Source organism: Tachyglossus aculeatus, chromosome 2 (genome assembly GCF_015852505.1).
Source record: "Tachyglossus aculeatus isolate mTacAcu1 chromosome 2, mTacAcu1.pri, whole genome shotgun sequence".
NCBI classification, from domain to species: Eukaryota; Metazoa; Chordata; class Mammalia; order Monotremata; family Tachyglossidae; genus Tachyglossus; species Tachyglossus aculeatus.
Window position 1 is genome coordinate 74,074,141 of NC_052067.1, and position 27,099 is coordinate 74,101,239.

The following is a 27,099-nucleotide window of genomic DNA, read 5'->3' on the forward strand; positions in this document are numbered from 1 at the left end:
AGCACACCACAAGCCATACATTACCCAGTTTTCACTACAAGCCACACAGCAAGTGAAGAAGCACTTGCACGGCCTCCTGTGGGCTGTTTCTGGGAAGACGCTTCATTTATGGGGTCTGCACATGCTCACTGCTTTGCACCATAAGTTAATCAGCAATGTAATATTATGAGTATTAACAATCCGGGGTGAAATATTGCCTGAATCCTCTCCAAATTTCTACACACAGTAAAAAGTCTCACATAAAGATTGGAAAGCTACTAATGGTTGAAGAAAAAAACATCAACTAATGTGGTTCTATCTTGAAGGGCCTGTGGAGGCTAAATGACCTAATCCCTAAATCAATTCTAGATATTTTGTCCAGAAAATTTGCCTGTGCTTGAGCTGTGGAGTGCTGCTGGTGGAAATCCAAACACCTGTCTCATCTTGTCTACCTCAAGTCCCTCTTCACCTGCTTTAATTCTGCCTTCTCTGCCCTGGCAACAAAAAATAATAATAATAATAACAATTGTTAAGTGGCTACTAATTCTGCCTTCTCTACCTGGCAACAATAAATAGTAACAGTAATAATAATAACAACTGTTGTATTTGTTAAGCAGTTACTATGTTCCAGGCACTGTACTAAGCTCTGTGGTGGATACAAGCAAATCGGAAGGGACAGTTGGCTCACAGTTTTACTCACCACTTTACAGATGAAGTAACAGAGAAGTTAAGTGACTTGCCCAAGGTTACACAGCAGACAAGGCCCATGTTCTTTAGACTAGGCCACGCTGCTTCAATATTTCTCCTTCATTACTGATTCACATGCCTAGTGCCCACACCAGCTGTTCTATAGGTTTAACTCCCTCCTCAAAACCCCATCCCTTTCCTCAAATGACCTGGCCATATACTTCAGTGATAAAATTGAAGCCATCAGGTATGATCTTCTAAAAATCTCCCTGCCCTTTTCCAGTTTCTCCCTCCTCTTGCATCCTCTTCAACTTTCCCATCTTTCCCAGCAGTATCTCAAAAATCTACCTCCTCCACCTGTGTCTCTGCCCCATCCTTTCGCATCTTATCAAAATACTTGCTCTTTCCCTTCTTCCCTCCCTGATTGCCATTTTCAACCATTCCCTTTTCAATGGCTTCTTTCCCACTGCTTTCAAACATGCTCATTAATCTCCTGTCCTAAAAAAAATAATCCTTCCTTGATCAGCATGGCTCAATGGAAAGAGCATGGGCATGGGAGTCAGAGGTCATGGGTTCAAATCCTGGCTCTGCCAATTATCAGCTGTGTGACTTTGGGCAAGTCATTTAACCTCTCTGTGCCTCAGTTACCTCATCTGTAAAATGGGGATTCATTCATTCATTCATTCAAACATATTTACTGAGCGCTTACTGTGTGCAGAGCACTGTACTAAGCGCTTGGGAAGTACAAGTCGGCAACATATAAAGACGGTCCCTACCCAACAATGGGCTCACAGTCTAGAAGGGGAATGAAGACTGTGAGCCCCATGTGGGACAATCTGATAACCTTTTATCCTCCCCAGTGCTTAGAACAGTGCTTTGCACATAGTAAGCACTTAACAAATGCCATCATTTTTATTATTATTATCCCACGGCAACCTCCAGTTATGGCCCCATCTCCCTCCTACCATTCCTTTCCAAACACCTTGACTGAGTTTTCTACACCCACTGTCTCCACTTCCTCTTCTCCAATTCTCTCCTCAATCAACTCCAATCTGGCTTCCATTCCATTGTCAAGCTTCTTCTTGACAAATCTGATGGCTTCTACTCCATCCTAATCCTCCTCAATCTCTCAGCTGCCTTCAACATGGTGAACCACCCCCTTCTCCTAGAAACATTATCAAACCTTGGCTTCACTGACACTGTCCTCTTCTGGTTCTCCTGTTATCTTTCTGGCTGCTCCTTCTCAGTCTCTTTCATGGGCTCCTCCTCTGCCTCTAAAGGTTCAGTTCTATGTCCCCTTCTATCCTCCATCTAGCGTCAAGTGCTTGGAGAATTCACTTGCTCCACGGCTTCACCAACATCTCTAAGTGGATAATTTCCAAATTGACCTCTCCAGCCCTGACATCTCTCCTCTACAGTCTTGCATTTCCTCTTGCCTTCAGGATGCCTCTTTTTGGATGTCCTGTCCACACCTAAAGCAAGCTCCTTGGGAATGTGTCTGTCATACTGTTATAATAATAATAATAATAATGGCATTTGTTAAGCGCTTACTATGTGCAAAGCACTGTTCTAAGCGCTGGGGAGGGTGCAAGGTGATCAGGTTGTCCCGATTGCTTAGTACAGTGCTCTACCCACTCAATAAATACGATTACCTGACTGACTTAACATGTCCGAAACACAACTCATCTTCTCACTCAAACCTCATCCTCCCTATGCTTTCTCATCATTGTAGAAAACACCATTATCCTCCCTATCTCAAAAGTTCATAACCTTGGCAGTAATCTCAACTCATCTCTCTCAGTCAACCCACATATTCAATCTATCACCATATCCTGTCAGTTTCACCTTCACAACACCACTAATCAGTCCTTTCATTGCCATCCAAGCCACTACTACACTGATCCAACCACTTAGCATGTCCCGCCTTTAGCCTCCTTGCTGATCTCCCTGTCTCTCCGCACTCTAGCCCATACTTCACTTGACTGTCTGGATCATTTTTCTAAAACAAATGTTCAGTCCACATCACCCCAGTCTGCAAGAATCTCCAGTGATTGCCTACCCATCTCCAAATCACTCAGAAACTCCCTACCACTAGCTTTAAAGCAGTAAATCAACTCACCACCCTCTCCTACCTTACCTCGCTGTTTTCCTATTACAACCCAGTCTGCAAACTTCACTTATTTAATGCTATCATGCTCACTGTACCTCCATCTCATCTATCTTGCCACTGACCCCTTGATGTGTCCTCCCTCTAGCCCAGAAATCCCTGCCCCTTCTTATATGACAGACCACCACTCTCCCCACCTTCAAGGTCCTTTTAAAATTACACAGCTTTCAGAAGCCTTCCCTGATTAAGCTCTCTTTTCCCCTACTCCCTCTCCCTTCACCTATGCACTTGGATTTGTACTCTTAAAGCATTTGATTTTCACCTGACACTCAGCCCCACAGCACTTATGTATATATCCATAATTTATTTCTATTTATGTCTCTCTCTCCAACTATATTATAACCTCTTTGTGAGCAGGGAATGTGTCTGTCAACTCTCCTGAACACTTAGGACAGTGCTCTGCATACAATAAATGCTCAATAAATACCACTGATTAATTGATTGGAAAAAGCAGTGCCTAATCCTTTCCTCCTAACCTGAAGATTCAGTAGTTAAATGGCCTATGGATTAAAGGAAATCCAACTGGTGATCTATGTTCTTTAAGTGCTCTGAGACTTAAAAGACCATGATGTGAACCAGAGGCTGAAATAAACAAAAATTTCATCTTAAAAGTTTTCCAGAGGGTGGTACAGTTTTCCCCTTTATGCTCTCCTCCGCTGTCTCAAGCACAGTAAGCTACCAAAACCAAAGTCCAAAGGGTTGTGTTTTTTAAAAAATCCCCTGAGTACAAAGGTTATCTTTTCACTTAAAGAAACAAAAATAAACCCCACAAAAACCAAGTCCTGCAAAAATGAACCTTCAACCCACACTACTTCTGCAAAATAACACCTATCAAAACAAATCACTATTGCCAAAGTGTCCTCACACTGAGGTTTTATTTTACTTATTTTACCATCATTTTCATGTTTTTCTCCATTGGAAGTCATGAGAACAAGTAAAAATAATCTGAGTTTCCAGGATAAGAGTTAAGGAAGTGTGAAGTGATTGTAAGATTTTCTTTCCCCTTAAGAGGCTGCAGGAATTTAATATTGTAGGACTTGGTCAGGTTTGTTAAAAAAGAGTTACAATCCCTTTGGGAAACGGTGTTCATCCCTGTCTGAACCATCTTCGTCAGTCTAAATTGATACTGACATTTCAGGATCTCAGCTTAAGCTGGCTTTCTCAGACATTTCCTCTCAATCCAAATCCATCATATCCAGCCTTGACTCCTGCATCAGCCTCCTCACTGCCTTCTCTGCCTCCTGTCTTTCCCCTCTCCAGACCATACTTCATTCTGTTGCCTGGTTCATTTTGCTATTAAAACATTCAGTCCATATGTTCCCACTCCTTAAAAGCCTTCTATGGCTACTTAGACTACGAATTGCATATGGATCTAGACTGTAAACCCGGTGCGGGCAGGGATTGTCTCTCTTTATTGCTGAAATGTACTTTCCAAGAGCTTAGTACAGTGCTCTGCACACCGTAAGTGCTCAATAAATACGATTGAATAAATGAATGAATGAATGACAGGGACTTTCTTCAACCTGATTTTCTTGTATCTATCCTAGTGTAGTACAGTGCTTGGCATATAGTAAGTGCTTAACAAGTACCACAGCAACAATAATAATAATGGTGATAATGATGATGATGATGACAATCCACCTTCGCAAACAAACTCTTTACCATCAGCTTTAAGCTACTCATTCAAATCTCCCTCTCCTATCTTTTTTTGCTGATAACCCCTAAACCCAGCCTGCATACTTCCCTCCTCTAACTCCAACCTACTTACTGGACCTTGATCTCACCACTGATCCCTTTCTCACATCTGGTCTCCAGTTCCCTCCCCCTTCATACAAGACAGTCCACTCCTCTCCCCATTTTTAAAGCCCTACTAAAAAATCACATCTCCTCTAAGGGGCCTTCCCTGATTAACCCTTCCTTTCCTCTATTCACCCTCTGTTCTTTATCACCTCTGCACTTGAATCTGAACCTCTCAATATTAATAATAATGATGGCATTTGCTAAGTGCTTACTATGTGCAAAGTTTGGGGGGAATACAAGGTGATCATATTGTCCCACGTGGGGCTCAAAGTCTTAATCCCCATTTTACAGATGAGGTAACTGAGGCTCAGAGAAAGGAAGTGACTTGCCCAAGGTCACACAGCAGACTAGTGGTGGAGCCATGATTCGAACTCCTGACTTCTAACTCCCAAGCCCGTGCTCTTTCCACTGAGCCACGCTGTGCACTTGATAGTCACCCCACCCACAGAACCACAACATTTATAAATTATAAATTAGATCTGCCTCACCCTCTAGATTGTAAGGTTTTTGGGGTAGGGATCATGTCTACAACCCCTTCTAGACTGTGAGCCCACTGTTGGGTAGGGACCATCTCTATATGTTGCCAACTTGTACTTCCCAAGGGCTTAGTACAGTGCTCTGCACACAGTAAGTGCTCAATAAATATGATTGAATGAATGAATGAATGAACTCTATCGTACTGTACCCCAACAAGTGCTAAAAATGGTTCTCTGTATACAGGAAATGCTGAGGAAATACCATTGCTTGATTGAGCAGAATTGATTTTCAACCCTTCCTTCTTCACCCTATCATGTAGAACAATAATACCATTTCAAAAATTACTGGAATTAGAATTTGAAACAAAAACAAAACTGCTTGTGTGTCTGTGCAGGGAAAGACTAGAACCTGGAACCCTTGGACCTTGGAAACATTAACTCATTAGGGGAGGTCCAGCACCTAACTGTCCTTGAAGGTCAACAAGATAAGGAAGCCCCCTTTGAGAACTATTTTCAGTCTTCTTGTCAGACACTGGGATTTGTGGTCATAAAAAAGCCATAAAGAAAGCCTGAAAGCAATCGCTTGTGACTCAAAATATGGGAGCAGTTCCCATATTCTGGTTCAATCCTCATACACCAACAAGATAGACAAGCACAAAATACAGCCTCTCGATCAATCAATCAACTGTATTTATTGAGCACTTACTGTGAACGGAGAACTATACTAAGCACTTGGGAGAGTACAGTACAACAGAGCTGGCAGACTTTAAAGCACTCAATCATCTTGCCCCCTCCTAACCTCTCCTCACTACTCTCCTACTGCAAGCCAGCTTTCACACTTCACTCCTCTAATGCCAACCTTCTCAATGTACCTTGATCTCGTTTATCTCACTGCTGACCTCTGGCCCACATCCTGCCTGGCCTGGAACTTCCTCCCTCCACAAATCCAACAGACAATTACTCTTGTCCACGTCAAAGCTTTCAAAGCCTGGCATGGCCTAGTGGATAAAGGATCGGTCTGGGAGTTAGACCATGGGTTCTAATCCCGGCTCTACCACTTGTTCGCTGTGTGACCCTGGGCAAGTCACTTAACTTCTCTTTGCCTCAGTTACCTCATCTGTAAAATGGGGATCGAGACAGGGAGCCAAACGTGGGACAGGGACTGTGTCCAACACAATTTGCATATATCCACCCAAGGGTTTAGTTCAGTGGCTGGCATATAGTAAGTGCTTAAAAATACCATAATTATCTACTCCAAGAGGCCTTCCCTGACTAAGCCCTCCTTTCTTCTTCTCCCACTCCTTTCTGTGTTGCCCTGACTTACTCCCTTCATTCATCCCCTCCACTCCCAGCTCCACAATACTAAGTACAAACCTGTAATTTATTTATTTATATTAATGTCTGTCTCCCCCTTTGGACTGTAAGCTTGTAGTGGGCAGAGAATTTGTATATTATGTTGAAATGATAAATAATGATAATGGCAAGCACTTCGAGTGCTTACTTTGTGCCAGGCACTGTTCTAAGCACTTGTGGTGGATACAACCAGATCTGGTTAAACACAGTCCCTGTCCCACGTGGGGCTCACAGTCTCAATCCCCATTTTAAAGATGAGGTAACTGAAGCACAGAGAAGTGAAGCAATTTGCCCAAGGTCACACAGCAGACAAGAGGCAGACCCAGGATTAGAACCCATGACCTTCTGTCTCCCTTGCCCATGCTCTATCCACTACACTATGCTGCTTCTCTTGTTAAATTGTATTTTCCCAAGTGCTTAGTACAGTGCTCTGCACACAATAAGAACTCAATAAATACGACTGATTGACTGGCTGACTAAACAAGTTCCTTGCCCACAGTGAGCACTCTCTAGCTCATCCACTTTAAGGAATCCTTTTCTAATTCAGTTTCCTGTATGTTTGGGGCTTGGGGGAGAGGTTAGGAAGAAAGGGTATTTAACATTCATTCATTCATTCAACTGTATTTATTGAGCGCTCACTGTGTGCAGAACACTGTACTAAGGGCTTGGGAAGTACAATTTGGCGAAATATAGAGATGGTCCCTACCCAACAACGGGCTCACAGTCTAGAAGGGGGAGACAGGCAACATAACAAAACATGTGGTCAGATGTCATCAGAATAAGTTGAAGTAAAGCTAGATGCACATCATTAACAAAATAAATAGAATAGTAAATATGTACAAGTAAAATAAATAGAGTGATAAATCTGTACAAACATATATACAGGTGCTGTGGGGAGGGGAAGGAAGTAGGGCGGGGGGATGGGGAGTGGGAGAGGAAAAAGGGAGCTCAGTCTGGGAAGGCCTCCTGGAGGAGGTGAGCTCTCAATAGGGCTTTGAAGGGAGGAACAGAGCTAGCTTGGCAGATGTGTGGAGGGAGGGCATTCCAGGCCAGGGGGAGGATGTGGGCCAGGGGTGGGTGGGAGGACAGGCGAGAACGAGGCACAGTGAGGAGGTTAGCAGCAGAGGAGCGGAGGGTGCGGGCTGGGCTGTAGAAGGAGAGAAGAGAGGTGAGGTAGGAGGGGGCGAGGTGATGGAGAGCCCTGAAGCCGAGAGTGAGGAGTTTTTGCTTGAGATACTTGGGATAGTTTAATTGAAATTAGATATGCCCCCTGCTCTCAAGGATTTTACACTCTCTTCTAGCTCAACCTGATCACAAAAACAGTCTTAGCACTTCCATAGGCTTATTTTAGCTTTGTGGGGGTTGCTCTTTCAACATACAAGGTAAGTCAGGCCTCAGAATACAGCAACAAAGACTTACAGTTGACTAGGACTATATGGCTTCAGTCATATGGCTCTGTTGCTTTGGGGAATGAAACTTAGGCATCCCCAACCCTTCGGAAAACACACAATTCATCGTAGAGTGACAATGATCTAACTGACAGTCTACTGGCCTCAAACTGATTCCTAATGGATATAACCAGACCAAAAGGCCAAAGATTCCATCTTCGGGGTTCATCCCAGGCCCCAGGTTTCTATCCCCATAGTTTCCAGTTAATTGGTTAGCAGTATGATTTATTCTTTTAAAACACTGTGAAGGATGAAATGCCCACGACAAAGGAATCCTAACGTTTTAAATCTTGCCCACTGTGAATAAATGATACTGGGCATATTCATTCGTTCATTCAATTGTATTTATTGAGCGCTTACTGTGTGCAGAGCACTGTACTAAGTGCTTGGGAAGTACAAGTTGGCAACATATAGAGACGGTCCCTACCCAACAGCAGGTTCACAGTCTAAAGCCAGTCACTAGAACTGGTAAAAGATAAGGCTTGGCCTGGATGATGAGCTATCCTACTGTCATACTGCTCCCTTTACCCCCACTGTCTTCCTGGTAACTCTAGCTCCTCTCACATCCTCCCTCAGTTGCTCCTCCATCTTGGAGGTCAAGGTGGCAGCACATCTTGCCTATTAACAAAACAATTGGGGCCAACCTGCAAGCAGGAAGCATACACATTTCCTTACCTATTCTGTTTGGCTCTCTGTGGATCTATGTCCATTTTTTGTGCCCTGAATTATTCTAACTCAGTCATTCAATCAATGGCATTTATTAAGCGCTTGGGGGGTACAGTGCAGGCATTCATAGACATGTTCCTTGCCCACAAGGAGTTTACATTTTAGAGAGGGAAACAGATATTAAGATAAGTTATGGTTATGTACGTAAGTGCTGTGGGGCTGAGGGTGGGGGGAATAGAGGGCTTAAAGGGTACAAATCCAAACGGAAGAGTGACAAAGAAGGGAAAGGAAATGTGGGCTTAGTTGGGGAAAGCCTCTGGGAGATATGCTTTAAATAAGGCTTTGAAAGTGGGGAAAATGCTTGTTTGTTGGATATGAAGAGGGAGGGCATTCCAGGTCACAGACATGTAGGCAAGGAGTCAGAGGTGAGATAGATGAGACTGAGGTACAGTGAGTAGGTTGGCATTAGGGGAGAAAGTGTGTGGGCTAGGTTAGAGCAGGAAATCAGGGAAGTAAGGTGTTGGGGGTTGAGGCGGGGAGCAGGCAAGGTGATCGAGTGCTTTAAGAAGTTTCTGTTCAGTGTGGAGACAGAGCAAGCACTTAACAAATACTATAAAAAGATTGACTGACTCTCTCTCCCCCCATCTTTGCACATCTGTATACCCTAATTTTCCACTTCCTCTGGTTTGGGGACCAACAAGAGGGCACTTACAGTTTTTACTGTCATTATTAGGGTGAGTAAATAACTGGTCCAGAAGAAAACAAAAGATTTTTCCAGTTCTCATTGTAGCTTATTTTTTCCCATATCCAGCAGATGTGAAAGAGGTCATGGGGCTAGTTCAGCAGGGAACTGAAACTAAGTCAAAGCTTATTTGCAAACTTTCATGGACCATCATCCTGATCTCACTTAAAAAAATAAAAATAATTTACTGCCACCCTAAGGGCCTTTTATTTCTTATTATTCTGCTCCTTTCAGAAAGGAGTTCCACTTAAAAGTGCTTTAAACAGGGACAAGAATTGGCACATGAAAATAGCATGAGGAACAGCTGGGCTAATAGCCAACATCAGCAGCCTAGCAATTACTACTGAGGTTTCAGTTTTAACAAACCCTTCTCCCCTGACTCCTGTAAAGTCATCATCATCATCATCAATCGTATTTATTGAGTGCTTACTATGTGCAGAGCACTGTACTAAGCGCTTGGGAAGTACAAATTGGCAACATACAGAGGCAGTCCCTACCCAACAGTGGGCTCACAGTCTAAAAGGGGGAGACAGAGAACAAAACCAAACATACTAACAAAATAAAATAAATAGAATAGATATGTACAAGTAAAATAAATAAATAAATAGAGTAATAAATATGTACAAACATATATACATATATACAGGTCCTGCCACCTAGTCCCATTTCACAATCATGAACTAAGAAGTGAAGGCCGTGATTCGAAAAATGTTTATGAAAAGATGGAAATCACTAGTCAGACAAAGAGAAAGGGCCATAGCGTTTGGTCAAATGCCGGCCTCTACCCAACAACTCTTGGACACAGTTATGCCTCTTGACATTATGCTCTTAAAACCCAAATAAACCTAATGGTCGACAGCAAATGGGAGAGAAGAAAAGGGGAAGGCAGGGAGGAACTGGGCTTACAGAAAGAGATGGGTGGTTTATCTGGGTACATCTGATTGATCCGTGAGCACACCAATGATCCACTGGTGCCAGAGCCAGTTGTCTGGTGGTGATTCTGCCAAAGGCAGACGAGAAGCAGCATGGTATATTGGATAGAGCTGGAGCCTGGGAGTCAGAAGGTCATGGGTTCTAATCCTGGGTCTGCCACTTGTCTGCTGTGTGACCTTGGGCAAGTCACTTCACTTCTCTGTGCCTCAGTTACCTCATCTGCAACATGGGGATTGAGACTGTGAGCCCCACATGGGACATGGACTGTGTACAACCCGATTTGCTTGTATCCACCCAGCATTTAGTACAGTGCTTGCCTGACACATAGTAAGCACTTAACAAATATCAGAATTATTCTTATTATTATTAGAGGCTCTCTCATTGCCAACCAGCAGGGCCAGATTCATGCGGGAGCTCATAAGGCTGAAGTCCTGGGCCCCAATCTAAGGGGTGTTTTCCCCAATACCTCACAATGTAGCCCTCAGTTACAGGAGCTGTTGCAGCTCATATAACCCCTGCTCCTGCCAAATGTCCCCCTGAAGCATGGCCAGATGGAACACACTTTCCCTCCCAATAATTCACCTCTCTCCCTTGGCAGCAGCTCCCTGGACTCATTTCTGCAGCTGGGGCCTGCTGCTGGAAAATGCATGACCCAAATGGAAGGTGCAGCCCCTCAGTGTCCAGGAGCTGGGGGGCATGGGGAGCAGAGAAGGCAGAGCCCCACCCAACCTGACTTAGGAGATCCGGGGCTCATCAGTTTGGGGAAATCAGGAGGAGAGGAAAACCCCAAGATCTGCTTGGAGGATCACCCCCGGCAACCCGTCCTCTGTCCATTCTGCTCCAAAACACATAGACGGGTGCCTCCTACAGCCCTAAGAAAGCCCATCCTCAGCAATCAAGGAGCAGGCTAAGGACCCCAGCCATTTGCATATATTAGTAGCTCTTGATGATGATGGCATTTGTTAAGTGCTTACTATGTGCAAAGCACTGTTTTAAGCGCTGGAAAAGATATTTTCCTGATGATGATGGGCATAAAAGTAATTAGTTAATGCCAATGAGGGATTAGGGAAGCTAATGGTCAGAGCAAAGTGACCAGGTGCACAAGCACAGTTCCTGCTGGGCTTGAAATGTGGCATGAGGTAGCCAACGTGGAGATGAGGGAGTCTCCTCACTGGCTGCAGTTCCCAGAGACCTGCAGCCTCCAGAATGGTTCCTGTGTGGTATTAATAGTATCTATTAAGTGCACACTGGGTGCAGAGCACTATATGCCAGACTGCCCCCCACCCCCACCCATTCACCTCACTTTCAAAGCATTATTAAGGTCACGGCTCCACTAAGAGGCCTTCCCAGATTAAGCCCTCTCCCTCTCTACCTTCTGTGTCCTATGCACTTGGATCTGTGACCTTTGGGTATTTGATATTTGCCCTGTTCTCAACCCCATAGCACTTAGGTTCATGTCTTTAATTTTTATATTATAAATTACTTATTTCTATTAATGTGTGTCTCCCCCTTTGGACTGTAAGCTTACTGTGGGCAGGGACTGTTTCTGCTATCTTTCTTGTACTGCACTCTCCCAAGCACTTAGTACAATGTTCTGCACATAGTAAGCACTCAATAAATACCATTGATTGATTGTACTACTACTAATAATGGTGGTATTTGTTAAGCACTTACTATGTGCAAAGCACTGTTCTAAGCACTTGCGGGGGGGATACAAGGTGATCAGGTTGTCCCACTTGGAGCTCACAGTCTTAATCCCCATTTTACAGATGAGGTAACTGAGGCACAGAGAAGTTAAGTGGCTTGCCCAAAGTCACACAGCTGACAAGTGGCGGAGCCGGGATTCAAACCCATGACCTCTGACTCCCAAGCCTGCGCTCTTTCCACTGAGCCATGCTGCTCTTCTCTTATCTTGTACTAAGTATGTGGAAAGAGTGTACAGTTGAGAATTGGACCCAAACACGTTTGTTCCTTGAGGGGTTCACAAAGGCACTCTCTCTCTCTCTCTCTTTCTCTCTCTCTCTCTTTCACTCTTTCTCCCAGTGAACTACACTGAATCCTAAAGTTGATACATCTACATGGACAGATTTGGGAGGAGATAACTCCCGGGACTAGAATGTATTTGGGATGGGAGTAGGATCAGAGAGAGGTAATGGAGGCAGCTCCAGTGCCATCACAAGCAGTGTGAAGTAATGACATCATATGTCATGTGCAGACCCTGCAAAAATCAATTAGTCTTGGGGCCCATGGGAGTGTGATTTTGGCCCTGTGTCAAGTCTGGCACAGTTCTGAGTGAAAATGCTTAGGAAAGCTACATTATCCCAAGCAGTTGCCACTGGCTCAGTGAGGGAATCCTAGAAGATGTAAAAATCCGTCAGTCTTATTTATTAAGCACTTACTGTGTGCAGAGCACTGTACTAAGCGCTTGGGAGAGTACAATATAATAATATAACATACACATTTCCTGTCCACAATCAGCTTAAAGTTTAGAGGAAGGAAAATATTTGTGTGTTCAATAGTTAGATGGCTCTTTGTGCCCACCTAAACTTGAAAGGGTGTCTCAGGCTTGTCAATGAATCAGAATGACAGCCACTATGTCACATAATATGCTATAGCAATTTTCAACACCCACCATCATCACACTACATCCAAGACAGACGCTAAATCAGAGAGTGTCTCAAAGAAACACCAATCTATGGGATTTACCGAGTGCTTACTGTGTCCAGAGAACTGTACTAAGCCCTTGGGAGAGAACAATACTACAGAATTGGACCATCTGTTCCCTGACCACAAGGAGCTTACAGTCTAGAGATACCATAAATTAACAGTCATAAAACAAGGACACCCAATGATTCTGCATACCAGAAACTTTCATTAACATCAAATTCAATTACTAGGCAACTTTGGTGTAAGAAATGGTAGAGGAGAAAGAAAAAGGAGTGCATAATTCTAAAAGTTTATCTTTCTGAATTCAAAAGAAGTCAACAAACCGAAAGAACATTTCATGTTCCAAGGGGAAAATGAACCAGGAAGCTACGTAAGCCAAATGCAATCATTTTCTAGGTCTTAGACCTCTGTGATAAAGACCGGATTCTCACCACAGGATGAAGGAAAAAAAAGAAAAAGGAAATAATATACAAAGGAAATAAAATAATGGATTTTCCTGACATGAATCCCCTGACCCAAGCCAGAAGGAGATCTGCAGTACCTATAAAGGTGGCGCGTTTCCAAATGAGAATGAAATCAGAATGTCCATGTCTACTCAAATGTTCAGATTCTCCCCCTGAAGTTCAAAAATCTAACCTGTTTCTCCTGATGCTAAAATTTTTACTTATAGAACACCACACTTTCCTTTCAAATCCATTTTTGATGCCAAATTTCAGAGTAGAGACAGGTCAGCACATTTAAACTATAGATTTTATGCTGGTATTCAGAAAGCATAATATTTTTCCTTTAGTCATTTACATTCAAAAATTTCCTAATCAGAACGCCCCCACCTCACCCCAGCAAATATTTTGCTTGTTTGCTCATCTGTGTTCATGTTCCTAGGATACACAACCCTCTGATGCCCCTAGATGGAGTTCAAAAGAAGCCTCTTCTGCTCAGGATCAGGCAGAAAAAGACACAAGCAAAGAATTCTCCCCAATTCTAATTAGGGCCTGGGCTTTGTGAATCCTATTCTTCTGGGAATCCTGGACTCAGGTGGCTCAATTCAGATACTGTTATATTTCCCATGATTGCTAGTGAGCACTTTACTTCTTTAGGTGAAGGTTTATTTTCTGGGTACTAATATTTACGGGAACCAATAATTGCAATTATGGCAAATATACAGAAAAAATATTACAATACCTGTTAGATTACTGCTTCCCCTAAGTGGGTCTCCTACAAAAAAAAATGTGGGGGGGGGGGGGCGGAGGGGAGATTTACTAGGGGAGATGATAAAAAGGTTCAGTAAAATGAACAAATGTGCATGGCTAGTGCTCATCAATCAAGCAATCATATTTATTGAACACTTACTGTATGCAAAGCACTGTACTAAGCACCTGGGAGAGTACAATATAACAGAACATCCCCTCCATGACAATGATTGCAGGGCATTTGGCAGTAAAATATACTGGTGGGGAAAACAATTTAAAGATAATATAACCTCCTTTTCCAGCCTTTATGAAACCAGATGGCAGAAATGTTTAAGTACACTAATTTCTGCAATAAGTGGTTTCAAAACATGCTATGCATGGAAATAAAGGATGGAAATATTAAAGAATGTTCTTTCCACAGCACGAGTCTATTTTGGTATAATACTATTTACAAGCTGATGCAAACAGATTTGTTGTAGGGAGGAACAGCAGTGAGAAGCAGCGTGGCTCAGTGGAAAGAGCACGGGCTTGGGAGTCAGAGGTCATGGGTTCTGATCCCAGCTCTGCCGCTTGTCAGCTGTGTGACTTTGGGCAAGTCATTTAACTTCTCTGTGCCTCAGTTACCTCATCTGTAAAATGGGGATTGAGACTGTGAACCCCATGTGGGACAACCTGATCACCCTGTATCCCCCCAATGCTTAGAACAGTGCTTTGCACATAGTAAGCACTTAACAATACCACCATCATGTGCTCTTGGCTTTGGTCAGAGGGTAGCTTTGCACTCTGCCTCAGTCATACAGTATGGTACTTTACAGTATTTTTTTTTGTATTTAATGTAGTAAAACAATAATGGGCAGCAAGGGTGAAAGCATATCCTAACGACTGCTATGTTACCACTTCTGTGCCACCTAAGCATTTCACAACATCATTAAAATCCACCCTTTCCTCTCCATCCAAACTGCTACCACAGTATTAATCCTATCCCGCTTAAACTACTGCATCAGCCTCCTTGCTGACCGTCTTGCCACCTATCTTTCCCACCTCATCCTTACTTCACTCTGCTGCCCAGATCACTTTTCTACAAAAACGTTCAGTCCATGTCTCCCCACTCCTCAACAACCTCCACTTTGCCCATCCACTTCTGCATCAAATAGAAACTCCTTACCATTGACTTAAAAACACTCAATCATCTTGCCCTCTCCTACCTCACCTCGCTGGTCTCCTACTACAATCCAGCTTGTCTACTTCGCTCCTTTAATGCCAGCCTATTCACTGTACCTCTATCTTATCTATTTGGCTGCCGACCTCTCGCCCACATCCTATCTCTGGCCGGGAACACTCTCCCTCTTCATATCCGATAGATGGTCACTCTCCCCACCTTCAAAGCCTTAATGAAGGCACATCTCCTCCAAGAGGCCTTCCCCAGCTAGGCCCTCATTTCCTCTTCTCCCACTTCCTTCTGCATCACCCTTGCACTTGGATTTGCCCTCTTTACTCACCCATTCCTCAGTCCCACAGCACTTATGTTCATATCTGTAGTTGATGTAATTATATTAACATCTGTCTCCCCCCCCAGACTATAAGCACATTGTAGGCAGAGAACATGTCTACCAACTCTGTTATATTGTACTCTCCCAAGCGCTTTGTACAGCAATAATAACTGTGGTATTTGCTAAGAACTATGTGCCAGGCACTGTACTATGCACCGGGGTAGATACAAAGTAATAAAGTTGGATGCGGTCCATGTCCTACATGGGGTTCACAGTTTCAATCCCCATTATACAGATGAGGTAGCTGAGGCACAGAAGTGAAGTGACTTGCTCAAAGCCACACAGCAGACAAATACTGGAGTTGGGAATAGAACCCACGACCTTCTGACTCCTGGGCCCATGCTCTATCCACTACGCTATACAGTGCTCTGCAGTCAGTGAGCACTCAATAAATACAATTGACTGATAAGCATTTATGTCCCCCAAAGCACAAACATGTATGCAGAGTATTTTCCCACACATTTAGTACAGTGCTCTTAACACAGTCACTAAATTGGAATTACTATGGTATTGGTTAAGCACTTACTAGATGTCAAGCACTGTTCTAAGCACTGGGGTAGATACAATCTTATGGGTTAGACAGTGTTCCTGACCCATGTTGGGTTCACAATCTAAGTATGAGGAAGAACAGATACTGAGCCTCTATGTTACAGATGAAGAAACTGAGGCACAGAGAAGTTAAGTGACTTGCCCACAGCCTCACAGCTGGCAAGATTAGAAACCAGGTCCTCTATCTTTTAGACACATATTCTTTCCATTATGCCAGGCTGCTTTTCAATAAATACTCAAAGAATACCATTGATTGATTGATTCTCGATTGGTTATTCAGGGCCTAAAAGACTTCCCATCCTGGCTGAGATCACATCTCAGTCATGGACCCTTTGCGAGGTAGGACACACTTAGTCAATTTGGGCCTTCAGAGTCACACCTTTACCGTCACAAAAATCATTCGCCACTCACCTCCCCACCTCACTTTTTCTCAAGACTTGCCTCACCAACCTACTTTGTCTCCCACTATCCTCCTACCACCTGACTCAAGGGAAGAACAGGCCCTGTCCCGGGGAGGTGGGGGGTTAGGGCTCAGCCTGCATGATGGGGCTGCTACAGGCACTGAACCCCTACCCTAGGAGGTGACAAAGGTAGGAGGAGGTAGGGTTTTGGCTACTGTGTAAACTGGGGGTGGGTGAGAAGAGTATGTTGGCAGTCACAACTGGGAGTGAGATCTCCAGGCAAGGGAGGTGATGGAAAGCTGCTGTAGGAAAGGTCTAGGGGAAGGGGAGAACCAGAGATGAGTCAGTTTCATCTTTTTTTTTATGGTATATGTTATGCGCTTACTCCATTTTAAGCACTGTTCTAAGCACTGAGGTAGATATCAGTTTTATCAGATTGGACACAGTCCCTGCCCCACACAGGACTCACACTCTAAGTAGGAGTTCCAGTTTCAGATTCATCTGAACCCTCCCTCTTCCTGAGCAGTCCCAGAATTGCTCCATTCTCTCTTGGGATTCACAGATCAGGAAGGGGAGTGCTGCCACTGCAGGGCAGACCTCCACCTTCCAACTCCCCATCTGGAATGGTTGCAGCAGGGGGGGCATTTGGGAACTGGAGGAGTCCCTAAGGTTGCCAAGAGCTCAATCTGAAATCTCATAGCAAGAATTTTAGTTCAAAAACTCTTCTTGTTATATGTTGCCGTCGTGTACTTCCCAAGCGCTTAGTACAGTGCTCTGCACACAGTAAGCGCTCAATAAATATGATTGAATGAATGAATGGGTAGGAGCTTCCAAGCAGGAGGGTCTGTTGGGGCTGGATTATTGCCATTCTGGAGGAGGCCGTGACAAAGAGCCTTATTCAACGCTAGGTATCATGACTCTTTGGAGATATACCCAAGGCATTGGTGAATTGCTCAAGAACAGACTGAAAAGCATATGACCAAAATACATAGTTGCCAATACTGTCCCCCTCCTCCCCCTCTCCATCCCCCCCACCTTACCTCCTTCCCTTCCCCACAGCACCTGTATATACGTATATATGTTGGTACGTATTTATTACTCTATTTATTTTACTTGTACATATTTATTCTACTTATTTTATTTTGTTAATATGTTTTGTTTTGCTCTCTGTCTCCCCCTTCTAGACTGTGAGCCCACTGTTGGGTAGGGACCGTCTCTATATGTTGCCAACTTGTACTTCCCAAGCACTTAGTACAGTACTCTGCACACAGTAAGCTCTCAATAAATACAATTGAATGACTACTGTTGAGTGCTGCCAAAATCCCATATTCAAAATTTGTGTTGTAGGAGTCAACCATGTCTGACAGTGCACACAACAATGCCTTTCGACCCTTCACCATGCTGTACCCAAACAGGCTTGTGTTGTCAGAAGAATGTTTCCTAATTCACCTACAGGTCCTAGCCAAAGCACGTAGCGTTCTGGCAGGACTTGGTGTATTTTATGTGTTCCATGAGGCATAGACATTTAGTTCATTTCAAAAAACAAAAGACCCTAGGACCTTGTCATGATTTGAATCTAAAATGAGTGGGTATTTCAGATGAGGATCTAGCTGGCTTTGTTGTTTATTTGTTTCACTGAATATGGCATTTTAATTTAGAGTTAGGAAAGGAAGTCATAACTAAATGTTTGGGCTGCATCACTAAATTCCTTCCTGGATTTCCTGCTCCTTTTCTGAAGAATAGTGTTAGTTAAATAGTGAGAGTTGTTGGAGCCTGATTCGGAGATTAGCATTTTTATAATGAAAAATCAAATACTTTGGGTTATTTTTAATAGAGATATTTAAATTTCTCATAGGGAATGAAGTCATTTGACACTGATGCATTTTAATTAGTATAAATAAAAATACTCACATCCTTTCTTAATCACTTGTATAGGGAAAGAACCTCTGAGCCTTCTTACATAAGCAGTGGATAAAGCATGGCCCTGGCAGCCAGAGGACCTGGGTTCTAATCCTCAGTCTGTCACTTATCTGCTGTGTGGCCTCGGGCAAGTCACTTCACTTCTCTGTTCCTCACTTACCTCATCAGTAAAGAGGGGATTGAGATTGTAAGCCCTATGTGGGATAGGGATTTGGGTCCAACCCGATTTGCTAGTATCTACCTCAGCACTTAGTACAGTGCCTGGCATATCATAGGCACTTAACAAATATCACAATTATTATTACTTAAGCACTAACTCATGTTCTCTGTGCCTCACTTACCTCACCTATACAACGGGGATTCAGACTGTGAGCTCCATGTGGGACAGGGACTGTGATCAACCTGATTAGCTTATACCTACCCCAGTGCTTCGATCAGTTCCTGGCCCATACAAAGTGCTTAACAAATACCAAAAACACCCCCAAGAAACAAAACAAAACGAAAAAACCAACCAAACACTTGAATGCCAGGTTGTCCTGATCTACCAGTTCCAGAAGCCAAGCACTGGATTTTTTGAAGTCCAAAGGCTGATTCTGGGCCTCATGTTTCCAGCAGTGACCCCTGGCTACTCCCTCCCCTTCAAGCGACCACCCGGGACTCACCCCTTCCAACTCCTGAATCCCATGGTGGGTACCTTGTGCCTGGGAGTGGCTTGAAATGTTCTATGTTAAGGGCCCTCTTCCCCTGCCTTAAAAATTCTTAGAGATACGGGCTAAATGAGCTGGAATGCATTGTCCAAGGCTCATTTCAGAGGGGTTTACCCTGAGCACCACTAGCCACTCTACAGGGGCCAGAGATGCCTTGCTACTCATATGAGTTGCTGACATGTACTTCCCAAGCACTTAGTACAGTGCTCTGCACACAGTAAGCACTCAATAAATACGACATTGAATGAATGAATGAATATGAGATATATTTTTATCTTCTCTGCCACAGTGCACCAGGCTAGGAGAAAGGACATGGAAGTTCTATCCTTAGTTCTGCCCTTGACTTGCTATGTCATTGGTCTTCGGATTTCTGTAAAAGCAGGAGTCAAAGGTCCTGTCCTTCTCTAGCTCACAGGGTTATTCTGAGACATGAGTAAAAACACTGCTTACCCAGGGTTACCTGGGGTGAGCACTCCAGCTCTCTCTTTGAACAACCAACGGGAGCACCATGGATCGGAAAGCCAGTCTGTTCATGACTTCAGCAAAAATAAAAATGTGGGCTTGAAGTAGTAGTCGTAATATTATTTATTAAGTGCTTACTATGTGCAAAATACTATACTATATGTTGGGAAAAAGTACACAGATTAAAAAAAATAGACAAGATCCCTGGTCTTCAAGAAGCTCACAATCTAAAGGGAAGGGAAACATTTTTCTCTTCTATTTTGAAGGAAAACTGGGCTCCTATTGCTCAAGGGATAAGCAAATTAATGATTTGTACATTTCCTAATCCATTCACTCTTTATCTTATCATCTAATCTCTCATTCAACCCACATATTCAATCTGCCACCAAATCCTGTCAGTTCTACCTTCACAACCATTGCTTAAATCTGCCCTTTTCTCTCCATTTGAACTGATCCAAGCACTTATCCTATCCCATTTTGATTACTACATCAGCCTCCTTGCTGACCTCCCAGCTTCCTGTCTCTCCCCACTCTAGTCCAGACTTCATTCTGCTGCCAGGATCATTTTTCTACAAAACTGCTCAGTCCATGTTTCCCCACTCTTTAAGAACTTCCAGGGGTTGCTCACCACCCTCTGCATCAGACAGAAACTTCTTACCATTATTTTTAAAGCACTCGATTATCTTGCCTCCTCATATCTTACCTCTCTGATTTCATACTACTACCCAGTCAACACACTTCCCTCTTCTAATGCCAACATCCTCATTGTACCTCACTCTCGTCTATCTCATCGCTGATCTCTCACCCACTTTCTACCTCTGGCCTAGAATTCCCTCCCTCTTCAAATCCACCAGACGATCACTCTCCCCACTTTCAAAACATTTCTTCCAAGAAGGCTTCCCTGAATAAGCTCATTTTCTCTTTTCCTACTCCCTCCTGTATCACCCTTGAACTTGGATTTGTATCCTTTATTTATCCCACCCTCAGCCCCACAACATTTTCATAATTTATTTATTTATACTAATGCCTGTCTCTCTCTTTAGACTGTACCTTGTGGGCAGGGAACATGTCTCCCAACTCTGTTATACTGTACTCCCCCTAGCGCTTAGTACAATTCTCTTCACACAATAAGCACTCAATAAATATAATTGATCAATCTTAATTATCAGCTCATCACTGGAGCTTGACCTAGTGGAAAGAGCATAGGCCCGGCCTGGGAGTCAGAGGACCTGAGTTCTAATTTCGGCTTTCTCTGCCACTTGTCTGCTGTGTGACCTTGGGCAAGTCACATAACTTCTCTGTGCCTTAGTCACCTCATCTGTAAAATAGGGATTAAGACTGTGAGCTCTATGTGGCACAGGGACTGTGTCCAACCTTATTATCTTCTATCTACCCCAGCACTAAGAACAGAGCCTGGTGCATAATAAGCACTTAACACTCCCCTCTACCCACTACACTGCAAAAAAAAAGGAGCCCGATCCAGTACTGAAACAAACTCTAATTGTTCCTTAATTATAATTAAATATCGACAGTCTTGGGTTCTTTTTTTGAAAACCCATTGCTGAAATATTCTCAATTCTGGAACAGTACTCTATGACCATCTATCTTGGGAGCCAACAACAAACTGTAGTTTTTCTAAGGCTGGTTTAAGCAAATGATATTCAACTGCCAAGCTCTGCTAAGTTAAACATTCCCCAGAGCAGACTGTAAAACTTCCACACCATTCCTCTGGGAACTAGTTCACATAAGGACGAGACATTGAACATCATGGGACAGGGGTTGAGGATGTGGTTCGTTACCATGCTGACCCTGACCTGCATTCTAGTACGAAAGCACACAACTGCATTAGCTTGGAAATTAAACAATAGGAGTTTGCTTTCTCAGACTCTTCCAAGCACTTGGGAATAAAACCACTTGAACTCCCTTTCTACTTATGCACATGCTACACAGAAGATTGGAGGAAAGAACCTCTGCCAGATTTGAACATCCTTCGTCACATTTTTCCTCCCTCCCTCAACCTTCTTCTATTTTCCACTGCTCTTCCATTTCCCAGCTCTTCACTGAAGTTTTATTTTTTTGCTCCAACTAACCCTTTTCCCAACTCATTAGCTGGGAAATAAAAAAAAAAAGCCAGCAAATTTGAGGAAGGACCCCAGCTTGAGATGACACCCAGCTGCTCTCACCTTCAAGCCTTTAGCAAAAATAGACTACACACCAATCTGACAGCCTTTTCACTTCAGGAACACTGCTGTTGAAGTTCAGGGGATCAAGGGAATTTTGACAGCACATTTCACGCCACTGAGATGATTCTGCATATCTTTTCCTGCTCTTTCGTAGTATGAAATCTGAAACAGGTAGCAACACTGAAGCAGTATCCTCTTTAATTACAGCAGTGACTAATATTTTCACCATTGGAGCAGTATGGCATAATGGATAGAGCACTTGCCTCAGAATCAGAAGGACCTGGGTTCTAATACTGGCTCTGCCACATGTCTGCTGTATGACCTTGGACAAGTCACTTAACGTCTCTGGGCCTCAGTTACCTCATCTGTAAAATGGGGATTAAAACTGTGAGCCCCATGTGGGACAGGGATTGTGACCAACTGGATTAACTTGTATCTACCCCAGTGCTTAGAACAGTGCTTGGCACTTAGTAAGTGCTTAACAAGTACAATAATTATTAATTATTATTATTATGTGCGTTGTCCTGTTCAATGAAGTTTCTCCTCTGAAAGCAAGGATGCATGATCCACAAATACAACTCACTAGTGGCAAAAATGCACTGATTATTGGGCTCTGGGCAAAAATCTCTGAAATCTAATCACCACAGCAATTTTCATTACAACAGTTTAAATGCAGTTGGGAGTCAGTCTGTCATGAGTACTTATATGTTCATATACACCTAGAAAGATATACTTTGATATATATACTAAAAGATATATATATACTGAAACATACATTCACAAAATGTTTTTAATTCCTTCAAAAGCCTTGAACCAATGCTTCTAGGTGCATAAGGAAAAAGTAAAGTTCAACTCCTTTCAGAACTTTTTGTGTGCTTCATAAAGATTATATCAAACTGACAAACTTGGTACAGGTTTCAGAGCACATGGGTACTGATACTCAATGTCAATTCAAAATCCCACTTCCATTAGACTGGTGGAGCAGCATACAACTTTACAAAATCTTAAATTTTAAAACTAGCCATAAGGATTCTCATAAAAACTCATTTCTCTTACTGCTCAATATGGATTTTGAAATGATGTCAGTGTTAGGAAAGGGCTGGCCCCATGCTTCCAACTGGCTGCTGGATCTGCTTGGGAAGTCATGAAGATATCAATTAACACCACCAGGAAAAGCATTCCTCTATGGAATTTCCCAAACTAGAAGTGAGCCATTTGCCAACTGATTCCCCAATTTTATATGGTTAGCTTTGCACCTTTCCCTCTTCCAGAAAACCCACGGATATATCTTCCTTGTGGCTTGTGTCCTGGGCAGCTGGGCTTAGAAAGCAGCTCTTCTAGGTGCTTGCTTCCTGGAAGCCCTGAAAAGATCCTCAAGAAACTTAAGTAGAGGCATCTTAAATAGATCATATCCTCCACCTCTTCTGCACTGATCCCACTCTTGGGTCAGGGGAGAAGCGTGAATTAGTACACTAGAGTGGATCTGGGTGGCCCACTTCTACACAAAAATCTGTCTGCTCCAGCTGCAAGGGCTGGCTCTGGGGTATGTCTACCCGTGTCTTTTCCCTAAGGAGCTAACATCTGCTCTTCTCAAAGTGAGGATGTTTAAGTTATGCTACTCCACTATGCCTACCAATGTATTTGTGTTTTATATCTTCTTGGTTTACTCCATAGCACGATAGAAATTTAAACTTTAAAATAAATATTCAGAGTTGCTAAAAATGGAACAGCTGACATGAGGACATTTGAGAACAACTTGTTTTTGAAATCCAGCAACAAGTATGAAACATTAGCAATTGCCTTTACAGTTTGGAGACCATATAGACAAATGTAAACATAAATACACACAAACACACACAAAAACACATACTACACAGTTTTGCAAAAAAAAAAAACCCGAAACAAAAAAAACCCACCCACGACTGTCTTATTCAGACAAAATCCCAAGGACTCTCTTTCATTTTGCTGTTTTCTTTAGTCTAGATTACACACCTTATCTGAGTGTCATCAAGACAAACACAATTTTGGGCCCCAAGTCAAAGAAATCGTGAACAAATTAAGAATGAGAAAAGGGGTCAGGGACTTTTGATGGACTCCTTTGCTGAATTATATGATAAAGTCTCACCTCTGGTAGTAATCAATCAATCAGTGATATTTATTGAGTGATTTTGTGTGCACAGCATGCCAAGTGAGTTTATCTTGACTCTGATAAAAGGGGAAGGGGGAGAAGGAGTTTAAATGTCCTACAGCCTAAACACGGTTTATCTAGGAGGAGCAAGGTGACCAAGAGGAGAGAGTGGATGAAGATAACTGCCAGAGGGCACAAGGGAGATAACAGCAGAGATTCTGTGCAGTGCTATTCTATTGTTCCTACCCACATCTCAGGCAGGGCTGCTTCCACTGAATTTCACAAGCACCAAATAACTGGATGGCTTCTCTCCGGAGTTAAAGTGAATCCTGTGAGTGAGGATTAGGGGAATGTCTGAACCCTTTCAGGTCCCTAAGGTTTTCAGCCTTAGAGTCAACACATCTCCCCAAGTACCCTAGCTTGCTCACAGTGGGGGATTCAGCAATGGGCAGACTAACCCAATAGCTCTGTTGCTTTTTAAGGCTTCCTGGGGTAAGTCTTTCTCCTTAAATAGTATTACTCTATGTAGTTTATTTATGCAGCTGCAGATGCAGCAGTGCCTGAAGGTTCAATCAGGGTATGCTCTTCTCTGCTAGATATTTCTTTCACCTTAATTGGGACAGAGTATATTTTTATTCCACAGCTGCAGAGCAAAGGCTGTCTGAAGACAGCCCGGGGACGCTCCGTAACCTTGGAAAGCATTAAAAGTGTTAGGTTGGGCTGTGTGAGAGTAAGCATTATTTAAGGTGGTAGAATTGGGTAAATTGGGTAAATTGTGAACAACGTAATATCTAATCATTTGCGGGGTGCTTCATTATTTTGTATGGCATTCCAAAAAGGGACTTTTCACTACATAAATTTTACCTTTTACCACTGTGCTGGGGTTTAAAGACAAAGACACATTAAAGACACATCATGATAACGTGACAGCTTTGTCATTCATCAGGACCACCATTTTAGGTGGTCCTACTGAGGCACAGTTGAGCAGAACCCAAGGCCACTCTGGAGATTGTACAGCCTAAAATTTACCCCAAGCTTTGGACAATGATTCCACTGGAGAGCTGTGTTGAAATCTATGTTTTATGTAGTACCTAGCACACTGTGGAGTGTTAAAGTTAAAGGACACCGGCAATTTTCCCACACACTTACACTGTATGTGCTTTGAATGTCAAGCAAGGGCAAAACAATCCTTTTTCATCTTAATTGTTCTATAATGCTACCACAGTTGAGGCAGAAAAGAAAATTCTGGAAGCCTAGGACTGGGTTCTATAGCAGTCGGAGAAAAACCAACTCCCTCCCCCTCTATTGGCTGCCTCACCACCCCCTTCACACACCAGTCATAGATTACAGACCAACCCTACTTAACAGAATGGGGATTTTTTTCACCTCCCCCTATTTCCAAACTGGGGGAGGGTCCCTGGGCATCACCCCAGATCAGAAATGAGATTCAGCCTTCCTCTCCCACTAACTCTGAGGCTGGGACTGCAGCAAATGTGATATCTTGATTTTGTATAGAAACTGTTTTTCTACAGTACTTTCACATCAATTATTTCATTTCCTCTGCACAAGACCCTAGCAAAACAGGGAAAGTCATACAGTGCCTGGGATGCTTTCTTATCCAGAGGTGACGTTCTACGGTCCTCTGGCATTCCAAGCATGACCTAGATATCTCACTTCTCTTGCAACTCTAGACTCAGGTGAGGAGTACTTTTTAGCCTGCCTCAAATCAGAATCCCAAGGTCTAGACAAAGGAGGTAATACCATGGATGACTGACTATATAGCTTAAAATATTCAGGATATTTAATGTTCAGATATGAGGTTTAAAAACCATGTACACAACATACATAATATTCATACATGAATATGTATTTATGTATATGCACCCCCCCTTTATTATCTATTTCTAGACGATAAAGAATAGTAAATTTGGAAACTGCCTGCAAAAGAATAATTTTCAAGGAGATGGGTCAAATTTTCAAGATAGTCTACTTGACTATCAGATCTTATATTATCCTCATATTTAAAAAGTTGATTTTGTGGTGGAGATAAAAATGATGACAGGTTTGGGCTCTCTCTCTCCTCTCTTTACACACACACACACACACACACACACACACACACACACACACACACACACACACACACACATATACCTGCTGAGGTTTCTCTAAACTTGTCACTGGTCTTCTTTTTTCTCCATTTCCAAGGCTTAAAGATTTTGCCTATGGTGGACAGTTTCCCCTTTCTCTTGAAGGGAGGTGTTTGAGAACCTGTTGTGGGTCCGTCTGAGTTTGCGATCGAAGCCTTGTCTAGTCCATCAACTGTAGAAAGAAAGAGGCTAGATCAGGATTGAAATAAAACAGATAAAATATGCATGTATTTTTAATCATTTCCCATAGCTGATTAGCTCAGCATCTGTCTTCCTGGAGTTTCAAATGCTGTCCAGTTAGGCATTAACATTTAATACTTTATTGAAGATGTAACAGTTGAAATGATTTCCTCTCCACAAAAGAAAAATACAGATGAAAGAAGCTTAGCTGCATATTTATACAGTTGAAACACTGTCTTCCATTTTCCATAGATGATACAATTCACTGAGTCACTCGAATTGACAGCATGCGAGAAATCTGGGTATTCCGAGTGAATTTTCAAAGCATAAATATTTTTGGTTCTTCCTAAAGCTATGCCTTCACTACACATTTTGGATATAACATAGCTAGGTCATTGGAGAATGTTCTTCCACCTGCCCTCCATCTGAGCCTCTAACCCCCATCCTTTCTTTTCTTCTAAAAAACTTGAGCCCCCCCTTCTCTCCCTGACTCCTGTCTTTAACTGCTGATTCCCTAATGGCTCTTTCTCCTCTGCTTTCAAAGATACTCATGTCTCCTCTAATCTAAAGAATAATCTTCTCTTGACCCAACTACATTATCAAGCTATCACTACCTCCCTTCTCCAAATCCTGTCCAAACTCCTTGAATAGGTAGAATACACCTTGCTGCCTCCACTTCCTTTTCTCCAGCTCCCTCCTTCACTCTCTGCAATCTGTTTTTTTGCCTTTCACTCTGCTGAAATCACTCTCTCCAAGATCAC

The 27,099-nt window shown here is 42.9% G+C and overlaps 1 protein-coding gene across 6 annotated transcripts in view; it reads right to left on the bottom strand.

Moving 5' to 3' along the window:
• PHACTR2 (phosphatase and actin regulator 2) overlaps positions 1-27,099 on the bottom strand; it is a 235,623-nt gene that overhangs the window by 68,793 nt on the left and 139,731 nt on the right. For all 6 annotated transcript variants that reach the window (XM_038771215.1, XM_038771224.1, XM_038771242.1 and 3 more), the window contains exon 2: positions 26,163-26,330. In XM_038771215.1, coding sequence (XP_038627143.1) covers positions 26,163-26,330 — 168 coding nt within the window. The remainder of the gene's footprint in view (positions 1-26,162; positions 26,331-27,099) is intronic.